This window comes from Tiliqua scincoides, unplaced genomic scaffold, assembly GCF_035046505.1.
Source record: "Tiliqua scincoides isolate rTilSci1 unplaced genomic scaffold, rTilSci1.hap2 HAP2_SCAFFOLD_71, whole genome shotgun sequence".
Classification (NCBI taxonomy): Eukaryota; Metazoa; Chordata; class Lepidosauria; order Squamata; family Scincidae; genus Tiliqua; species Tiliqua scincoides.
Genome location: NW_027101653.1, coordinates 116,948 through 137,974, shown reverse-complemented (window position 1 = coordinate 137,974; position 21,027 = coordinate 116,948). Strand labels below are relative to the sequence as shown.

Genomic DNA, 21,027 nt, shown 5'->3' with positions numbered 1-21,027 from the left:
CTTTAACACCTTGTGTTTAACACCTTTACCAAGGTGTGTAGGCATAAAATAAAACTTAACATAAGACAATACATTTAAATCAAAGGTGTGATTTAAATGTATTGTCTTATGTTAAGTTTTATTTTATGCCAATAAAGGTTCCTGAATCTGAATACAAAATGTATGTTTATATATTTTTATATATATGTTTATATATATAAAAATATACAAACATATATGGAAATATATATTTCCCATATATGGAATATATGGAAATAATAATGTGTGTGTGTGTGTATATATGTGTATGTATATGTGTATATGTGTGTGTGTGTGTGTGTGTGTGTGTGTAGCTTTGCTTGCTGAATTAAGAGAAAAAACTCCAGTTGGCACTGTATTAGGGAAACTGAGAGAATTACTTAATAATTAATAATTGGCAGGAAATAATAACTTGTCAAAAACGTTTCACTCAAGTCTCATATTTGATTTAAAGTTTCCTATGTTCACAGGTGAAAGTTACTGATATAAGGCTTGCCAGTCAGTGGCGTCACTTGGGGGGGTGGGCTGCACCGAGTGATGCGCAAAAGGGGGTGTGTGACACCACCGCTGGCCAAAATTTTTAAAATCTTGGTACTTTCAAATAATGCCGTCATGATCTTTATCAGTAGTTCCCAAACTTTTAGCACTGGGACCCACTTTCTAGAATGAGAATCTCTCAGGACCCACCGGGAGTGATGTCATGATCGGAAGTGACATCAGCAAGCAGGAAAATTTGTAACAATCCTAGGCTGCAATCCTACCCACACTTACCCAGGCGTAAGACCCATTGACTATCAATTTTAAAAGCATATACAGAGTAGCTGGTTAAAATTTTGAGGACGTACCCACGCCCCGACCTTGAGCAGGGAGTGCTTTAGGACCCTGTTGTGCATTTAAAAAATGCACAAGACAGAAAAATGGGGGCTTGGCGACTAGATGGGAAGAAGCAACTGGTAAGGGGGGGGTGCTCCAAAAGCATCCTGTTTGCTTTTGGGGGAATTGATGCTGTTTCTCAAGACCTGCTCCCCTGGTTTGGTTGGCAACCTTCAGTCTCGAAAGACTATGGTATAAGCCTACAGCACCCGGTATTCCCAGGTGGTCTCCCATCCAAGTACTAACCAGGCCTGACTCTGCTTAGCTTCTGAGATCATGGTATAAGCCTACGGCACCCAGTATTCCCAGACGGTCTCCCATCCAAGTACTAACCAGGCCTGACCCTGCTTAGCTTCTGAGATCATGGTATAAGCCTACAGCACCCGGTATTCCCAGGCAGTCTCCCATCCAAGTACTAACCAGGCCTGACCCCGCTTAGCTTCCCAGATCAGACGAGATTGGGCATGTGCAGAAAGATGCTCAAAAGCAGCCATGTTTTGAGAACACATCTCCACATTTGATAAAGGAAGTGGGGAATCCCTCTAAGGGAACTAACCCTCGAAACCTCGAGTCACGAGGTTTTAATTTCAAGAAACGAAGCAACCTTGTGGGTTTCCTGTTCGATGACCACAAGCAACTCTCTCACATGAGTACAGTGTTGTCTTTTTAAGCGAGGCTTGATCAGTATCTGGGATGTGACAGAAGAAGGTCATTAATGTTCCTCTGTGGTCCGTTGATGGTTCTGGATGGGAGCCCATTCCTTGGAGATGATGTTTGGGTACAGTGATTTTCTGAAATACTTGCCAATGGGGAAGGCATTGGGGTTTGGGGAAGGAGACACCCCCTGTCCTCTTCCAGACAAGGTGGGTGTTGGAAGAAAAAAAAAAATCTGGACAATCTGGGCATGACAGATGAGATGAACACACCCATTTTCAACCAAATTGGTGTGCCGCGAGTGGTCCACAGGTGCGCCACAGGAATTTGGGGGATGGTCATTTATTAGTAGGGCCAATGGGAATGTGAGGCCCCCACTGGCAGCATGGTGTGTGCCTTGGCAATTATCAAAAACTTGATGGTGTGCCTTGACAATTTGAATTCCTCGTCAGTGTGCCACGAGAAGAAAAGGGTTGAAAACCGCTGCCTTGGGGTGCTGGGGGGGGAGGCCTTTCTAACAACCTCCTCTCGGACAGCAGATTTGGCTGCCTGGCCAACTTGTACACACATATATATATTTGTAAATAAAGTAAGATTATTAAAAGGTCATATGCTGTCTGTGGTCTTTTTCCTGCATAGGAAATCAAATGTGGGTCGTCCTCATACCCCTGGAATTTTGTACCATGTGGAGAAACTGGGAAGTGGGATGCAATTGGCAGTTTCTATGTTATTGATTTTAAGGATTTGCTAATTAGCAGGGAAGGCTAATTCCGTGCTTACGGTTATTTGAAAAGATTTGGAGAATAAAACGGCCAGTATTATAATGCCGTTGTAGAAATTGATGGTAAGGTCACACCGGGAGCATTGCGTCCAGTTCTGGTTGCCACATCTCAAAAATTACATAGTGGAACTGGAGAAGGCGCAGAAGAGAGCAACCAAAATGATTCCTGGGCTGGGGCACCTTCCTTAAGAGGAAAGGCAACAGAACTTGGGGTTCTTCCATCTAGAAAGAAGGTCCCCCCCCGGGTGGGGGACGTGATTGAGACATACAAAATGATGCAGGGGATGGATAGAGAGACGCTGTTTTCCCTCTCGCACAGCACCAGAACCAGGGGATGGCCACTCAAATTGAGTGTCGGGAGAGTTAGGACAGACAAAAGGAAATATTTCTTGACCCAGCATGTCATTAGTCTGTGGAACCCCTTGCCACAGGATGCGGTGGGTGGCATCTGGCCTTTAAAAGGGAATTGGGGGACAAATTTCTGGAAGAAAGTTGATTGCAGGGGACAACAGGGCCTAGGAGCGAGACTGCCTTCTTCCGTATAATCCGGTCCGTTCTCCAAGGTCATCAGAAGGGGGCCTGTTGGTTGTGCCGTCATTGAGAGTGGCGAAGGGAATGGCGGCCAGAAACAGGGCCTTTTCGGTGGTGGCACCTGCACTATGGAATTCCCTCCCCTTTGAATTGAGAGCAGCTTCCTCATTATTAACGTTCCGCCGGGGCCTTTTTTTATTCAGGAAAGCCTTCGAGTCACTATAAGGGCTGTTTTTATAAACTTATAAATTATGTCTTTTACTGCGTGCTTTCAATCTGCTGCTATGTATTTTATCTCCCGTTAATTGTTTTTAAGTGTTTTGTATTTTTAATGTTTTATCTGTTGCCTTGTATTTTAACTTGATTTTTAGCCGCCTTGGGTGCCCTTCGGGGAGAAAGGCAGAATACAAATCTAATAAATAAATAAATAAATAAATAAATAAATAGGGGGGGTAATTTGTACCCGGACCCAGGGTCCAAAGGGGGGGTCCAGGAGCCAAAGGAGGTGGCCCAGAAATTTCTTGGGATCTGACATTTTCCTATCTACTCAGACATGTTGGGGACACTACCATGACTGGGGATATTACTGATACCACCTGGATGGGTAGATCTGGGTTCCAAAGACTCTTCCAGCTGTCTCTACCCTCCCCTCACCTCTCCCTGCCCCTATTCTGCTCCCCCATCACCACCCTCCCCTGCTCTGTTTCACCCCTGCCCCTTTGCAAAGGGGCCCAAAAGAAACTTTGTACCCCCTGGTCACATTCTCTCAGAGGCCCTGGGTGACAAACCATGCATGCAACCTCCTGGTTTGAGAAGTAGGCTATCTCGGTGGGCACCGGGACGCAGGTATTTTGTTGTCTTGAGTGCTCCTTGAGGAATCTGGTGGGCCACTGTGAGATACAGGAAGCTGGACTAGATGGACCTGATCCAGAGGGGCACTTATGTGATTTTGTGGCTTCTGTGCAGCTGACACTGTTGAGCAGTATATTTTGAAAGGGGGGGGGGGAAGGAAGTCCAAATCCTGCCTGATTATGGGATGTTCTCTTATTATATTATTATATGTCTTCAAGGAGTGGAGGCTGGTTTCTTTGAGAAACAGCCCCACTGGATCAGGCCAAAGGTCCATCTAGTCCAGCTTCCTGTATCTCACAGCGGCCCACCAAAGGCTCCAGGGAGCACACCTGATAACAAGAGACCTCATCCTGGTGCCCTCCCTTGCATCTGGCATTCTGACATAGCCCATTTCTAAAATCAGGAGGTTGCACATACACATCACGGCTTGTGACCCGTAATGGATTTTTCCTCCAGAAACTTGTCCAATCCCCTTTTAAAGGCATCCAGGCCAGACGCCATCACCACATCCTGTGGCAAGGAGTTCCACAGACCAACCACACGCTGAGTAAAGAAATGTTTTCTTTTGGGAAGAGAGACCTGGGAAGAAGCAAGGAAGGAGGAGAAGCCCAGACAGTTCTGGTGGTTAAGCGACACCTCTGGTGTGAGTGACACCATCCAATGTCTGGTGACATTTCATGAACTTTGAGTCACAAAGATTTGCTTGCCTGACAGTTGCATTTATTATCTATCAATCAATCAATCAATCAATCAATCAATCAATCAATCAATCAATCAATATTTATTTCTAGATATCCTTTTAAAAAGTCTTTTAAAAGTCCTTTTTAGGTGCGTCCCAACAGAGCAGTGATTTTCAACCTTTTTCATCTCATGGCACACTGGCAAGGCACTAAAATGGTCAAGGCACACCATCAGTTTTTTGACCATTGACAAGGCACACTGGGGGGCTCACATCACCCAATGGCCCTACTAATAAATGACCCTCTCCCAAATTCCCGCAGCGCACCTGGGGACCATTCGCGGCACACCAGTGTGCCACGACACAGTAGCTGAAAATGGCTGCAATAGAGTGTAGTTGTAAAAAGTGGGTCCCCGGTGCTAACAACTTTGGGAACCACCCCCATAAAGAGGAAGCATTTTATTTCGGCATAGGGTGCGTTCATTGTTGAACAGTGCTGCCTAGTGGTCACCTGAATGTAGGACACTTGGGGCACATTCCTAACCAATTTTGCAGGACCCAGGAAAGGGCAATGCAACTCCAAGGTGAGGGAACAAACATGGCCATACCTCGAGGAGGCCTTAGGGACTGTCCCCCAACTGCAAGATGTAGAACATGCCCCATTGGCACAGCTACGCCAGCCCTGGAAAGTTGGTTAGGATTGTGCCCTGGGTTACGCTACTATGGTCTCAGTCATGTTGGTCTATACAGAGAATGTGGCTTTTGGAATTATTTTTTTAATTAAATCAATCTGATAATACTTTTATTAAGACCCACCAAATAAATGTAAACATCTTAAGCAGGCTTTTGGGGTCCACTGAGCATTACAGCAGGCTGGGCATTGAGCAAAGCAAGAAAAGGGGGAGTAGTGATGTGAACCCCCCCACCTACAATTTGTAACTGCCCCATCTTTGGCAACCTTCAGTCTCGAAAGACTATAGTATCACGCTCTGAATGGTGGTTCTGGAACAAACTGCCCCATAACTGCCCCATAAGTGGGGCTAAACAGATATGGACTTGCTTGCCGGCCAGACAGGCTGACTGTAGCACTCACCCCCTGGCCAAGGAGAGACCAGAAGTCAAAGAGAAATATGTTTAACTTTATATTTAAAACACTATGGATTCTATAAGGTGATGCGCTAGGAAGGTATACAAACACACACACACGTGTGCAGGCCTACTCAAGGTAATTTTTTTTCTGTATATATATACACACACACACACACATATGTCCATGTCTCCACAAAGTATTTCTTCCTGTTTGTATAGACACGCACATGAATATATGACCTTGTCTCTGCAAGGTCTTTTTCCTGTGTATACATATGTCCATGTCTTCGCAAGGTATTTTTTTCTGTTTGTATATATAAACACACATACGTATGTCCATGTCTCCACAGTGTATTTTTTTCCTATGCGTACACACACAAACATACATATGTCCATGTCTCCACAAGGTATTTTTTCCTGTGTGTAAATACACACACATGCAAATCTCCGTGTCTACTAAAAGTATTTCTGCCTGTGTGTATATACACAAACATGCATATGCTCATGTCTCCGCAAGGTATTTTTTCCTGAGTGTCCATACATACACATGCATATCTCCATAAGGTATTTTTTCCGGAGTGTATATACACACACGTGCATATGTCCATGTCTCTGCAAGGTATTTTTTTCTGTGTGCATATACACACACGTGCTTATGTCCATGTCGCCGCAAGGTATTTTTTTACTGAGTGTATATACACGCACATGCATACCTCCATGTCTACTAAAGGTATTTTTTCCTGTGTGTATATACACACACATGCATATGTCCATGTCTCCACAGTGTATTTTTTCCTATGTGTACACACACACACACACACACACACACACACACATATGTCCATGTCTCTGCAAGGTATTTTTTCCTGAGTGTATATACACACACATGCATATCTCCATATCTACTCAAAGTATTTTTTCCTGTGTGTATATACAAACACAAGAATATCTCCATATCTACTCAAAGTATTTTTTCCTGAGTGTATATACACACGTGTACTTATGTCCATGTCTCCGCAAGGTATTTTTTTCTGTGTATATACACACACACACACCTTTGTGCATGTCTACTCAAGGTGTTTTTTTTTGTGTGTGTGTATACACATGCACACATCTATGTGCATGAAAAATACTCAAGGTATTATTTGTGTGTGTATTCACACATACACACTCACACGTATTTATGCAGTACATATTTACTGTATATATGCAGTACATATGCACACAAATAAAAATACCTTGAGTTTGGGGACCTAAACATGAGGTATATACATATAGAGAAAGATATAAATATAAATTGATTAGACAATATATAGATATACAAATATCTATTTGTGTTCTCCAAATATTTCGGTACAAGAGTCACATGTTAACCACATCATATATTCTGTACATTTTCTGTAGATGAAAAGGATCAGTTTTATTTACGAATGAATGAATCTGAGATGAATGAATTAGTTTTACTTGGATTTTTTTTTTTTTTTTTTGTAATCAGCATGATATATATAACGGAATGTAATATTATAATATATTCTACAATATAGAAAATATAATTTAATCTAATATATATATATATGTGTGTGTGTGTGTGTGTGACAATTACAAAGAAATAAAACCCTGCTTATATTGAATAATGATACATAATGAGTAAAAATGTATAACATTAGCAAATACTTTTGCCCCAAAATTTTTGATTTGGGCCAGAGAAAATCTTGTGGTGGGCTGGATACCGCCCCTGGGGCCACAGTTTGGAGACCCCTGTCCTATACCCTTGGCAGATATAGCTTGGAAAATGCATGTTGTCCCAGTTTTTGGACCCAAGAGTAGGTTACTTGTATTTTAAAAGATTTATCACCCACTTTTTGTTTCACTAAAGAGGGAAAAATTTTATTTTTTTAAAAATCCCCTTTTTTTAAGGTTCACCATGCTCAGCGCATCTTTCCCGAAATCATTGGCCGTGGCTTTCCAGCTTCCTCCGATAGAGAAATGGACATTTCTTTTTGTTCGGTGGATGCAAAACATGTTTGCCAATGGCTTTTTCTGGGGCTGTTTTTTCCGAGCCCTCTCACGGGGCAGAATCCGCAGTGGTCTAGTCCCAGTTTATTATCATCCATTCCGGTTAATGGCCAGCTCCACCCTCCGCTATCGAAAGTGCAATTTTGGAGAGCCGAGAACTACAATTAAATTGACCTAACAAGCAGCTGGGAGGCAGGTGGGCTGGCCTTACTGTTAGGCCAAATGAGATCATTGCCCTGGGTGCCATATTGGGGGTGCCATTAAGTGGAAGGAATCAATGTGACAATTATTTAATTATTATCATTAGCATCCTGGAGGAGGGACAAATTGATATTATTGGATTTTCTGTCCTATGTCCCAAGTTGTCCTGCGCTGGCCTAAGGGGGACGAGAGCTTTCTCTCAAAGCTTGGGGGATGGCGTAGGTCATAAAGGCACCCCTTCTCTCAACCCTGGCTGGCTCTGAGCGCCAAAAGCAAACATTTTGCCGACGGGTGTGCATTAGGACCAATGGAGACGGCGAGATCCCACAGACCGGAGTCGATTCCACGCAAGGAAATCCATTTGGTCACATTCTTTCTCCAAAAAATATCAGTTGGTAAGCAACGTTCCCGGTGTGCTAGACTAAGACGGTTTGCATGCTCAGTAGTTAAGGTGGTGGGATGTTCATAGAATCGGGGAACGTTTAGGACAGACAAAAGACAATATTTCCTTACTCAGTGTGTAGTTAGTCTGCGGAACTCCTTGCCACAGGATGTGGCCGAGATGCCTTTAAAAGGGGATTGGACAAGTTTCTGGAGGAAAAATCCATTACAGGGTACAAGCCATGATGCGTATGTGCAACCTCCTGATTTTAGATATGGGTTATGTCAGAATGCCAGATGCAAGGGAGGGCACCAGGATGAGGTCTCTTGTTATCTGGTGTGCTCCCTGGGGCATTTGGTGGGCCGCTGTGAGATACAAGATGCTGGACTAGATGGGCTTATGGCCTGATCCAGCGGGGCTGTTCTTATGGAAGTGAGCCATAAGGTCATCTAGTCCAACCCCCTGCCTGTCGCAGCAAACCTTCCTAGAGCATCTCCAGCAGAGGCCTTATGCTTGAACATCCCTGATCAAGCAGAACCCCCACCTCCCTCAGCAACCCGTTCCACGGTTGAACAGTCAAAAACTTCTACCCTGATGTCCAACCGGAGTCACCTCTCTTGCCATTTGTACCCCTTGAGTCTAGTTCTGCTCTCAGAGGTGGCTGAGAACATGTTTGTCCTGTCTTCCATTGGACAGCCCTTCAGGTATTTGAAGAGCCTCTCAGCCTTCCCTTCTCCAGGCTAAACATACCAAGTTACACAGGCCTAAATAGGAGTTGTACATATAGATTTTATGTACTTATTTTTTCCTTTAGTGGTACAATGATCTCAGGGCTGTGAGGAGCTCCAGCACTGAAGGGGATGGTGTCAGCTGGATGGGTCCTCCTCATTCTGCTCTTTCCTGATGCTGTTGGGGTGCCTGTCCGGGCCAAATGCACACTCTCGGGGTACCACCACCACGGCTACTACAAAGACGGAGACCATATCATTGGGGGTTTCATCCCACTGACCAAGCCCCCCTCTCGAGCCAACCACAACTTCCACACCGCACCTGAGCTTAGCGAGCGACTTCACAGGTGGGCAACACTGGGCTCATTTTCAGATGCGCGACACGGGTTGGGGTGTCTTGGCCTACCAAGACAATTATACCCACACAATGTTGGAGGGAGGGCTACAGTTTTGCTCTACTGAAATTACACAGGTATTTACACCACTGTTCTTCAACACTGGGGTCGAGAAGACTCAGTTGTAGGGTCCTTAACCTACAGGAATAAAAAAGGTTGAAGGCCACTGGACTAGAGCACCACCAGGTAAAGGGAAGAGGGGCTCTGATGCACCCAACAACATACAACAAACCTTTAGTAGGCATATAGTTTTACCACTAGTATCTCCAAACAGTCATGTATGAAGGTATATATTAAAAGAGAGATAGGAAATAAGAGTTAAAACACACCAGTTTGCTTACACAGTTACTCCAAGTTGCTTAGAACCAGCAACTTAGCCCGCTTCAGGTTGCTCAAACGTAGAAATTTAGCAACTGGAAGGGTCACAGATTCAAATTCACCTGCCAGCAAAAGTTGTAAAGAGGTGATCTCAGAGAGACCTTTTTTGTTTCCTGACAATGAGGGGAGATGCTGGTCTCTGAGCACTTGATTAAAAGCACAATGCAGAACAATGTGCGGAAGAGAGTCTACCTCTCTGAGGCCACAATTGCAAAATCGTTCTTCCTTCAGGGCATTTCTAAACCTACCAAGTAGGTCATTAGAAGGCAACACATTGCATCAGGCTAATGCAAAAGCCCTCCTTTCAAAGGGGCACTCTAAGCAGGACAGGTATTTTGGTTGTAGACCAAAAGTATTGTTAAGATGGAAATTTAGGGGTGAACATTTTTTTTGTGCTGCAGCCAAAATCTCTTGCCTTTCTATGTCTATTAGTCTTGTTATCAAGAGCCTGATAGAAGTCTCAAGTGTAGCAGCTGCTTGTAGATCTTCCTTTTGAGACCCATTTGTCTAATTTTCTTATTGAATAGAGCTAAGCAAGGAGACAACAGCGAGTCAGTCAATAACCCCTTTAACAATGGATTTTGGTCAGCCCTGAAGCACACTTTGGCCCAGTATTTTAAGAAACTGGACCAAGCTAGAAACTCCAGCCTATATTGGCCTGTCTCCAGGCAAAGTGCTGCGAAGGGAACGCAATGCGGTAACACCTAAGATCTTGTATAGAAAATTAGAATGTATCTTTTCAATTGAGTCATTTAATGCGGGCATCCAAACAGGAATTGCCATACAAAATTTGAGGTGTAACTTTGGCATTAAAAGCCTGGAGAGCAGCTGGAATGAATGAATTACCCCAAGAGAAGAAAAAGCGAGTAATAGCCTGAACAGCTAGTTTGGATGAATTAATTACTGTAAGACGATGGGAAGACCAGAAATGCCGGTAGTGAAACCGGAGACCAAGATACTGAAATTCCTTTACTTGTTGTATTGATGCACCTCTTCAGGTACCAGGAGATGGTGCCCCAGTCCTGCTCAGATTCTTAGCAATGGTGATAAATAGCTTTCACTAGTGCCAGGCTCCATGGTAACTTCCAGGACGGACAGACACACACAAATGGCTTTACAGGAGATTCAGGAGAGACAAGAGTAAAGCATAGTCTATGCAGTGGTTCCCAAACTGTGGGGGTCGGGACCCACTGGTGGGTTGTGACCTGACTTTTGGTGGCTTGCCAAAGGGTGATGGAAAAAATTCATATAACTAATTACCTCAAGTCCTGAGGCCATTCCAAAATTATATATGACCCCGCAAAGAGCTCAGCTCCTGCAGTTTGCAAGCAGGTGGGAGAGAAATTTGAGGGTCTTTTTCTGGTTATTATTACTTATAAATAATATTTTATTTATTGCCAGATCTCCTTTTTTAAAAGTCTGGTAAACCTAGGTGGGTCCCAATAGAGTGTCATTTTAAAAAAAGTGGGTCCTGGTACTAAAAAGTTTGGGAATCCCTGGTCTATGGGATTAGATTGGTGTTAGCTCTGTCCATGAATTTTGTCTAATCTTCTAAAGCCATCAGTGGCTCCTAGCCACAATGGCTGCAAAAAGGTGAGTGAGAAGGATTTTCTCTCCTGCTTCCTGCTGTGGGCTTCCCAAAGGCAGCTAGCTGGCTACTGAGAGGAGGCTGGAGTAATGGGCCTCTTTTTGCCTGATTCCTTTGCTCACCAACGTACACCAGACTCCTGTTTCATCACATGTTTGGTCCCTTCTGTGGTCACCTGCTTTCATTCAAGCCCTTTCACATCCAGAGTCTGTGAGTTCCACAGGCACAGCCTTTCCTTAATTAGTCACATCCTCAGTCCTCTCTTCTTCCAGTTTGGAATTCAAGTCCTACCCGCACATGTTGGCCTTGATCCACGCCGTGGAGGAAGTTAACAAAAATCCGCGCCTCCTTCCCAACGTATCTCTTGGCTTCCACATCTACAATGCCATCTTCGAGGACGAGACGGCGCTGGCCGGTCTGTGGGGGCTCCTTTCGGAAACAGGACAAACAGTTCCCAATTACCGCTGTGGAGGAAGAGGAGGCAGTAAAATAGTTGCAGTCATCGAAGGACCCACAGCCGACCATGCCTCCAGGATAGCCACAGCTTTAGGGCCATACCGATACCCACAGGTAATAATTTTCCTTCTTCCCATCTAGGCTAATTCTATATGAGCTTGATAGTATGGACAACTGAATGAAAAACCATGGATGTTTGACAGAGACAAAGGCGCAGTTCTGCACTTAGGCAAAAAAAATGCACAGGGGGGAACATTAGGGAGGGCAGGGGGCAGTGGCAAAAAAATGGCCTTCTTGGTAGTGGCTCCAACTTTATGGAATTCCCTCCCTATTGATTTATGGTCCCTCTTTAGAAGCCTGCAGCAGGGCCTAGAAAGGTTTTATGAAAGATTAGCTTTCTGATTTTCTTAAGGGTTGTTTTAATGCTAGAATGTTCTGCAGATTTTATGAATATATGTGAGTGCAGCGGTTCCCAAGCTGTGGGTCGGGACCCACTGGTGGGTTGCAACCTGAGTTGGTTGCCAAAGGGTGATGGAAAGATTTATTTTTTTATGGAATTCATATCCCGCCTTTCTATCCCAGAAAGGACATGCAAGGGGTAAATAAATAAATAAATAAATAAATAAATAAATAAATAAATAAATACTAATGTGTACACACGCACACAATAAACATTTATTTTTATATATAAACATAAACAAGACATTTAAAAACAGTAAAACAATAAAACTTGGATCCTGACTAAAAGATCAGTTAAATAATTGTCTCAAGCCCTGATAGGCTATTCAATAATCAGATACTGTAGCTGCTAATTACCCTGAAAGGTAGCTGCTCACCGTCCGGCAAGGTGCAGAGCTCCTGTAGTTTGCAAGCATGCACAAATATAGGGAGAGAAATGTTTGAGGGTCTTTTTCTGGTTATCATAACTTATAACTAAAATATTATTTCTTTCTAGAGCTTTTTTAAAAGTCTGGTAAACCTAGGTGGGTCCTGAAAGAGTGTCATTTTAAAAAGTGGGTCCTGGCGCAAAAATATTTGCGAACCACTGTGTTGAATATATGATGAATGTATATTCATTCATTCATCTTTTGTGAGCTGCTTTGGAACCCAAGCTGGGAGAAAAGCAGGATAAAATGAATTAAAATACATACTTAGTTTAGCAGTGTGATGCAGCAGCAAAAAAGGCAAACGTAATTCTTGCTGGCCTTCATAGAGCCATCATTTCCAAGCCACTCCACTTCATTCCACCCTAGTCACACCTCATCTGGAATCCCATTCTGGGACCACACTGTAAGAAGGATGGAGGCAAGTTAGAATGGGTTCAGAGAGGGGCCAAAAAATCATTAGGGATCTGGAAATAAATAGGGCCTTTTAGAAAAGCTGGAGGAATGGGGTCTGCTTTGCCTGCAGAAAGGAATACAGAGGATGGGACATTATAGAGCTGAAGAGCTCAAATAGCTGAAGAGCTGCTTCATGGAAGAAGGCAAAGTTCTATCTTTGCTACCCCAGAGGGCAGGACGACAGCCAAGAAGTTTACGATACCAGAGGATAGATTTTGACTGAACACCAGGAAAATAAATCTCAACCATATAAACCATAGAAAATAAATCTCAACCCAGTTTGACAAATGGGGTCCCTATTTCCTAGGGGGTGTTGGCTGGGCTCTCCATCACCGGGGTCTTCAAGGTCAACAATCCAACAATGTTGGATGCTCTACATTTCTTGCATCAAGCAAGGGGTTGGACAGATGACCTGCAAGCCCCCTCCAAATCAATGACCTGTGTGTACAAAGGCAACCTCTTAATTATACTAGCTGATGTATAATTTAAGTACACTAGTAACATTAACTGAATGTGAGGGAGGGAGCAAATCAACATGCAAATCAAACGCTCCGTCTTCTCCACCAACTTGTCAAGCAATTTCACCCTTTAGACTTTTGCGGTCACCTTGAACGGAAACCGCTTTCATTCAAACCTACTGAAGTCCAGTGTCGGTGAGTTCCACAGCCCTGCCTTCGTTCCTCTCTCAGTGATCTCAGTTTGGAACGGAGCAGGTGGGGTGTGCCCAGTAAATAATCACCAGCCATTGAAGCTCACCAGGCTGGAATGTCCATTTGTAAACGATATGCCAAACTTGCATGACCATCATGTAGACTAGAGGGCACAGGCTTGATAGGCTTGATAGGATAACCTTGATAGGCTGCTTTTTTTGCCCTGCAGTTCAGCTATGGCCACCTCGATCCCGAATCACGCCAGAAAGTCCAGTTTCCGTCGTTGTACGGGATGGTCCCGAGCGAAAGCTCTCTGCTCGCCTCGATAGCCCGATTAATCCGGCATTTCGACTGGCGCTGGGTGGGGCTCATCACCTCCGATGACGGCCGGGGGAAAAGAACAGTGGAGACTCTGAGAAAAGAGATCAACAAGGCAGGTGGCTGTGTTGCATTCACCTGGTTGCTGACGGAATACGAACGCTACGGCCCCAAGCAAATTAGGCTCCTGGATGACGTCCAGAGGTCCTCGGCAAACGTCACCGTCCTCCATGGGACACGGATGTACGTGGAGGCATTTGGAATGGTGTTAAGTTGGCCTCGAGTCCATCTCAAAGGGCTGGTGTGGATCCTCACCAGCCAGGACGAATTCCCATCCGAGACCAAGTTCTCCTCTCTGAAGGCCTTCGACAGAGCTTTGGTCCTGGTGGGGCAGAAGAGGCCGATCCCAGGATTCGAACCTTTCCTCCAGCGGATTAAGCCACGGAACTACCAAGGTAATCCTTGGATGAACTTGATTTTAAGATTAGAAAGAGTGACCCCAAAGCTTGCAAGAAAGCTCAGCTCCTGCAGTTTGCAAGGTAGCTGCCAACTGCCCCGCAAAGAGCTCAGCTCCTGCAGTTTGCAAGGTAGCTGCCAACTGCCCCGCAAAGAGCTCAGCTCCTGCAGTTTGCAAGGTAGCTGCCAACTGCCCCGCAAAAGAGCTCAGCTCCTGCAGTTTGCAAGGTAGCTGCCAACTGCCCTGCAAAGAGCTCAGCTCCTGCAGTTTGCAAGGTAGCTGCCAAGGTAGCTCTCCCCCCCCCCCCAAGGCAACCAGGCTGTAGGTGCTTCAGATTCCTCCAGCAGAAGGGTCTGAAGTTTTCCCGGGTGGAGAAGGCATCATTTCCATTAATTACATATTTGCTTAAGCCAAGTCTTTTCTTGTCCCTGCCCCAGGCGACATGTACATCAAAGCCTTCTGGCAGCAGGTTCACAAATGTCTCTGGCGCTACACCTCCTGGAAGCCGCGCTGCACGGGGGAGGAGAACATCACCACCAACAAGGTGCGGGAACACAAGCTGCTCTCGCCAACCTGGGGCTACGGCATTTACAACGCGGTGTATGCCATTGCTCACGCCTTGCACGCCCTGGTCTCTGAGCGGCCGCTGGGCAGCACAAAGGATTCCCAGGCATGGCAGGCAAGTGTGGTCAGTGGCGTCACTGGGAGGGTTTGGGCCACACCAGATGGCACATGGGGGTGTGTGACACGACTGGCCAAAATTTTTGAATAATACTATCAAGTTATATATCAATCGATGCGGAATTTCATGCAGAATGCAGTGAAGCAAACCGCGTTGAAATACCTATATTCTATCAAAAGTTATAGCCAAAAAACCCAGGGGGCGGGGCAATGGTGCATCACCATGATCACTGCCCAGGGCATTGCCCCGCCCACTGCATGGGAGGAGGTCCATCATGGCGGTGACAGCTGGCCTCCCACACCGGGTGACACAAGCCCTAGTGAAGCCACTGAATGAGATGGTTGACCAGGGGGTTTTGAAACCCCAATTACCCCATAACGAACCCCCCCCCCCTTGATTTCTGTAAGGCTTTTCTTTCAGAACCCATTTGGGTTCTTCAAATTCCCCATTCATTTTTATGCATCTCCCCTTTTGTCCTGGGGAGAAGGTTGTACCATCTGGGATTACGGAGTCACCCCTGCTAACTGGGCAAAGAGGTGCCTTCTAAAGTGGGGTCCTCTTCTGTTTAGCACCGAGAAGGATGTCTCCAAAGCCCAGTAGGCTGGTTCTGCAATTGCAATTGGGGAGGAGCTCCCCTCAACCTGGACTAGGGGCATAGAAAACCCCACAGCTTGGAACTCTGCTAGAACCACACCTGGTTCACATCTGTTCCTGATCAGGGCAGCATTTGCAGAGGAGCCAAAGACCCCGTGTTGTATTCCAAGCGCTTTTTTCTCCAGAATCCAAACCCTTTTAAACACGGACCTGTTCCATTCCAGCTCCTCTCCTTCTTGAATAAGGCACATTTTTCCAACCCGGCTGGAGACGACATCTTCTTTGACCGCGACGGGAATGTGGTGGCCAGTTACGAGATCAGAAACTGGATCTTCTCACCTGAAGGAAGCCTGGGGGTGGTTCCAGTTGGCTCCATCCAGCCTCGTGCACCACTGGGACAAGGGCTTGTCATCAATGAGAACCGAATCCGGTGGAACAGGCGATTTGAACAGGTGAAGAACTAAGCACAAGGATGGGCCCTGGAGATCTTGGATGAGCGAAGGTTTCTCCATCCTTGTGGTAACCAACCTCAGCCTATTACGCCACTGGGATCCCTAGAGTTTTTTTAAGCCAACCCACAGGCTTGTGGTCACCCAGTCAGATTTCTGACCTGTGGCTAAGGTACCAAACTACCAATCAGTAAGTCTCTGACCTCTGCCACAAAACATACATGGTGACCTCAGGCAAATCACTCGATGAGCCTCAGTCTTCCATACCTGCAATATGGAATGATACAGCCAGGATGAGAAGATATGATATGATACGATATGATCTCCAGGTATAGGAGACTGAGAAGAGCCAGGTTCAAATCCCTGCTCAGTCATGAAGCTCCCTGGGTGACCTGGGGCCAGTCACCATCTCTCAGCCTCGCCTACCTCACAGGCTTGTTGTGAAGACAAAAGGAGGGAAGAAACCAGGTACATCACCCTGTACGATGGGTGGTATAGAAAGGTGAAAAATAAATACGGACCTTACATGCACCTTGTTGAACTTCACCAAGATTATGCACAGGCACACTTAAGAATACAAGGTACTATTCTCTTAATTAAATGACAGTCCTTTCTGCCCCCCCGCCCCATCCATGCCCTTCCCATCACAGACAGACTTGGAACCCACCCTCAAGAAATTTCAAAAGCACTTTACAATGCACCCTTAATTTGCAAAATATCCAGTAAATACTAGAGTCCCAGTGGTTCCCAAATGTTTTCTGGGACCCATTTTTTTGAACAACGCTATCAGGACCCACCTAGGTTTACCAGACTTTTAAAAAAGGACATCCTGAAAGAAATAATATTTATAAGCAATAATAACCAGAAAAAACACCCTCAATATATTTATCTCCCTAGATTTACACAGGCTTGCAAACTGCAGGAGCTGAGCTCCTTGTGGGGCAGTTGGCAGCTACCTTGCAAACTGCAGGAGCTGAGCTCCTTGTGGGGCAGTTGGCAGCTACCTTGCAAACTGCAGGAGCTGAGCTCCTTGCGGGGCAGTTGGCAGCTACCTTGCAAACTGCAGGAGCTGAGCTCCTTGCGGGGCAGTTGGCAGCTACCTTGCAAACTGCAGGAGCTGAGCTCTTTGCGGGGCAGTTGGCAGCTGCCTTGCAAACTGCAGGAGCTGAGCTCTTTGCAGGGTCATTAGCAGCTACCAGATCTGATTTTTGAACAGCTTCAGAGTTTGAGGCAATTAGTTATCTGGTCTTTTCATCACCCACCAAAAATCAGGTCATGACCCACCAGTGGGTCCCAACCCACAGTTTGGGAACCACTGTACTAGAATAAAGAACAGGCCAGCGGCACTGGAACTGGAGAGGCCGGGAGGAGGCAGAGAAATCTGTTTTGCAAAGACCTGTTCATTGGAGCAAGTACTCCAGATACTGTCCTCCAATGAGCTTTACTCCCAGGAAAGCAAGCATACACAGGATTGTAGCCCAAGGCTTTTCAGCTAGCAAACGGACTGTGCTGCTCACCTCTCTATACACTTGTTGCTGGCCTTTTGCCTTCCTGCCCATAGGAACAATCTGTGCTTAGTATGAGATGGACAGGATAGTAGTAGTAGTTGGCAACCTTCAGTCTTGAAATACTCTGGTATCGCGCTCTGAATGGTGGTTCTGGCACAGCGTCTAGTGTGGTTGAAAAGGCCGATTCGGGAGTGACAATCCCTTCCACACTGGGAGCAAGTGCAGTCTGTCCCTGGTCTGTCTCCCTGGCTATGGGCCTTCCTTCTTTGCCTCTTTGCCTCAGTCTGTTGGCCAAGTGTCTCTTCAAACTGGAAGATGGACAGGATATTGGACATGCAAATAGGTTTGGGGGGAGAGGGGATTGGTATCACAGCTGCCAATATCATAAACGCTAAGAACCCTTTGCAGGGGGAAGCTGTGATATCCTGCACTAAACAATTCCTAAGTGGACAAGGCTTATGGGGAATTTCTTGCCCCAAGGAAAGTTTGCAGCCCCCCTCCCCAAACCATGACCTTCTCTTGTCGCCTCCCTGTCGGGTTTTCAGACTTGCACACACGCAAGGCATTAATGCCACGGCGTAACCACCGCCCTCCTTGTCTTCAGCGCCCACAATCGGTGTGTAGCCAAAGCTGTCCTCCTGGATTCCGGAAGAAGCACCGCCAAGGAGAGGCAGCCTGTTGCTTTGACTGCATCCCCTGCAGGGCTGGAGAGATCGCCAACCAAACCAGTGAGTACAGAGACGGTGCACCAAGTGCATTCCCATTACCGAGCGTACCCAAATAATCGAAGCGATACATTGGGCGACATCGAAAGGGGACCTGCTAGTCTAGCACCCCATTTTCAGTGGTAGCCAGCCAGGGACGTCTGGTTAAGAGAGTGAGCTGTAAATTGGCCTGTCCCTGGTTTGACTCTCACCTCCGGTATGAACTAATTAGGTAGCATCAAGCAAGCCACTACTCCTTGGTCAGTCTTCTCCATCTGCAAAATGGGGACAATATCACTTAACCTCCCAGGGCTGTCGCCATTAAGGCAAGTTCTTCAGAAAGAGCTATACAAATACTATCCTGTTAGTCCCAGGCCAGGATGGTGCAGCAGTTTGGGAGATGGACCTGGAAGATCCAGGTTCAAATCCCTGCTCAGCCACAAGGCTTCCTGGGTGTCCAGTCACCGTCTCTCAGCCTTGCCTACCTCACAGGTGTGTTGGGAGGACAAAAGGAGGGAGGGATCTAGGAACACCATTGTGAGCTCCTTGGAGGAAGGATGGTATAAAAGGGTGAAAAATAACTAAGGGCCAATCTTATCTTGCACTGGAACTGGCAACCAAATAGGTTTGTGCTGTATCCAGTGCAGGATAGGTGCCCAAATGGCTCAGCCAGAGGTAAGGGCAAACTTTTCCCCTTTCCTCCAGGTAAGCCACCCTGGCTCCAATGGGTCTCCTTGGACTTGCGCCACTTCCTGAGGTGGCACAAGACCAAGATAGCCGCTCTGGGGGGGGGGGAAGGGGTTGGGATTTGGCATAACTGCCAGGTCCTAGCCCCACCTCCCGCTCCCTGCCAACCCCCTGGAACACCTCTCTCCTGCCTCCTCCCCGCCCACCCCATGTCGGCTGAGCTTGGCTGATGCACGGCTTGGTGCCTCTGTCGGTGCGGAGGCTTAAGTCAGCCTCCGCAGCCCAGCACAACTCTGTGCACTGGCCTAGCTGACTCACGAGGAGACGCGTGACCCTCCTGGATTGGCGCAAGAGACTTGCATCGGTCCGAACGAAAGTCAGGATTGCACTGTAAATTTAAGTACCTACAATTCCCCCATCTTACATTGACCACAAATCACTGACCCTGAATTCCCCCCTACCTTTCAGACATGGAGAGATGTTTGCAGTGTCCAGATGACCAATATCCGAATGAAGGAAGGGACAAATGTATCCCCAAAGCCGTCACTTTCTTGACCTACCAAGACCCACTGGGGGTGACGTTGGCCTCTCTCGCCCTCTCCTTCTCCCTCCTCACCATCTCTGTCCTGGGGCTCTTTGTTAAACACCGCAACACCCCCATTGTCAAAGCCAACAACAGGGACCTCAGCTACATTCTCCTGGTCTCACTCCTCACCTGCGGACTCTGCTCCTTGATATTCATCGGGCGCCCTGGGAAACTGACATGCCTCCTCCGGCAAACGGTTTTCGGGGTGGCTTTTGCAGTGGCCATCTCTTCCGTCTTGGCCAAGACGATCACCGTGGTCTTGGCCTTCAAGGCTACCCAAGTGGGCCATGGCTTGAGAAGGTGGTTGAGGCCTGGTGTCTCCAACTCCATTGTCTTCTGGGGGACCCTTGTCCAAGTCATCCTCTGTTCCATCTGGCTGGGAAGTTCTCCTCCCTTCCCAGAGTACAACACTCAGTCAGAAGTTGGGAAGATTGTAATCCAGTGCAATGAGGGATCGGTAGGGATCTTCTATGGTGTCTTGGGTTATCTGGGTCTCCTGGCCATGATAAGCTTCACAGTCGCTTTCCTGGCCAGGAAGTTGCCCGACGCCTTCAACGAAGCCAAGCACATCACCTTCAGCATGGTCACCTTCTGCTGTGTGTGGGTCTCCTTCATCCCCACCTACCTCAGCGCTCAAGGGAAGAAGGCCATAGCTATTGAGATCTTCTCCATCTTGGCTTCCAGCATGGGGATTCTAGCCTGCATCTTCACTCCAAAGGTTTACATTATCCTCCTGAGGCCAGACAGGAACAGCAAGCAATTTCTAAAGAAAAAATAAAACCCCTACTCTAAAGAGGGGTTTATCTCTCATCTGTGAGAGCCAGGATGGTGTAGTGGTTTAGGAACTGGACTTAGACCTGGACAGGGTGACCAGACGTCCACTTTTTCCAGGATACGTCCTCTTATTTTAGCCTCGCGTCCTGGAAAAGAACTTAAATGTTCTCCTTTTCCCTGTGTGTAGAACCTTCTTGTAACAAATTAGTTTTATATTTTTAATTTTATTTTGTAATTTATTTAGTAATTACTTAGTTTTATATAGTTTCAAATTTAATAATAAGTAATACACTGTTTAAAGTAAGAACATAAAATCAACATGCAAGTATTTTTAGCTTTTATTTTGTCACACCCTACATTTTTCTTAGATGTCCTACATTCTGGGGTGCCTTGTCCTCTTTCGCAGTTATGACATCTGGTCATTCTGCAAAGAGTCAGGTTCAAATCCCTGCTCAGGCACTGGTCAGTCACTGTCTCTCAGCCTTGCCTACCTCACAGGGTTTGGTGTGAGAACAAAAGGAGGGAAGGAACCATGCACGCCGCCCTGAGCTCCTTGGAGGAAGGGAGGTATAAAAATGTGAAAAAAATAAATAAATAAGGAACAGGCTGGCAAATTTGCACTATCCCTTTCTTTGCTGTGGTGGAACTGTCACCACA

The 21,027-nt window shown here is 46.2% G+C and overlaps 1 protein-coding gene across 1 annotated transcript; it reads left to right on the top strand.

Moving 5' to 3' along the window:
- The first annotated feature begins 8,936 nt into the window (after positions 1-8,936).
- On the top strand, positions 8,937-20,374 carry LOC136636052 (vomeronasal type-2 receptor 26-like). Its single transcript, XM_066611079.1, has 7 exons — positions 8,937-9,151; positions 11,438-11,735; positions 13,841-14,384; positions 14,824-15,065; positions 15,887-16,114; positions 18,224-18,347; positions 19,479-20,374. Exons 1-7 carry the CDS (start codon positions 8,937-8,939, stop codon positions 20,372-20,374), a joined length of 2,547 nt encoding a protein of 848 aa, XP_066467176.1.
- The last annotated feature ends 653 nt before the right edge of the window (positions 20,375-21,027 follow it).

Coding starts and splice junctions, on each gene's coding strand:
- LOC136636052 (XM_066611079.1), top strand. CDS start 8,937: ATGGTGTCAGCTGGATGGGTCCTCCTCATTCTGCTCTTTCCTGATGCT. Junction 11,736..13,840: donor GGCCATACCGATACCCACAG/GTAATAATTTTC, acceptor TTTGCCCTGCAG/TTCAGCTATGGCCACCTCGA. Junction 15,066..15,886: donor AGGATTCCCAGGCATGGCAG/GCAAGTGTGGTC, acceptor GTTCCATTCCAG/CTCCTCTCCTTCTTGAATAA.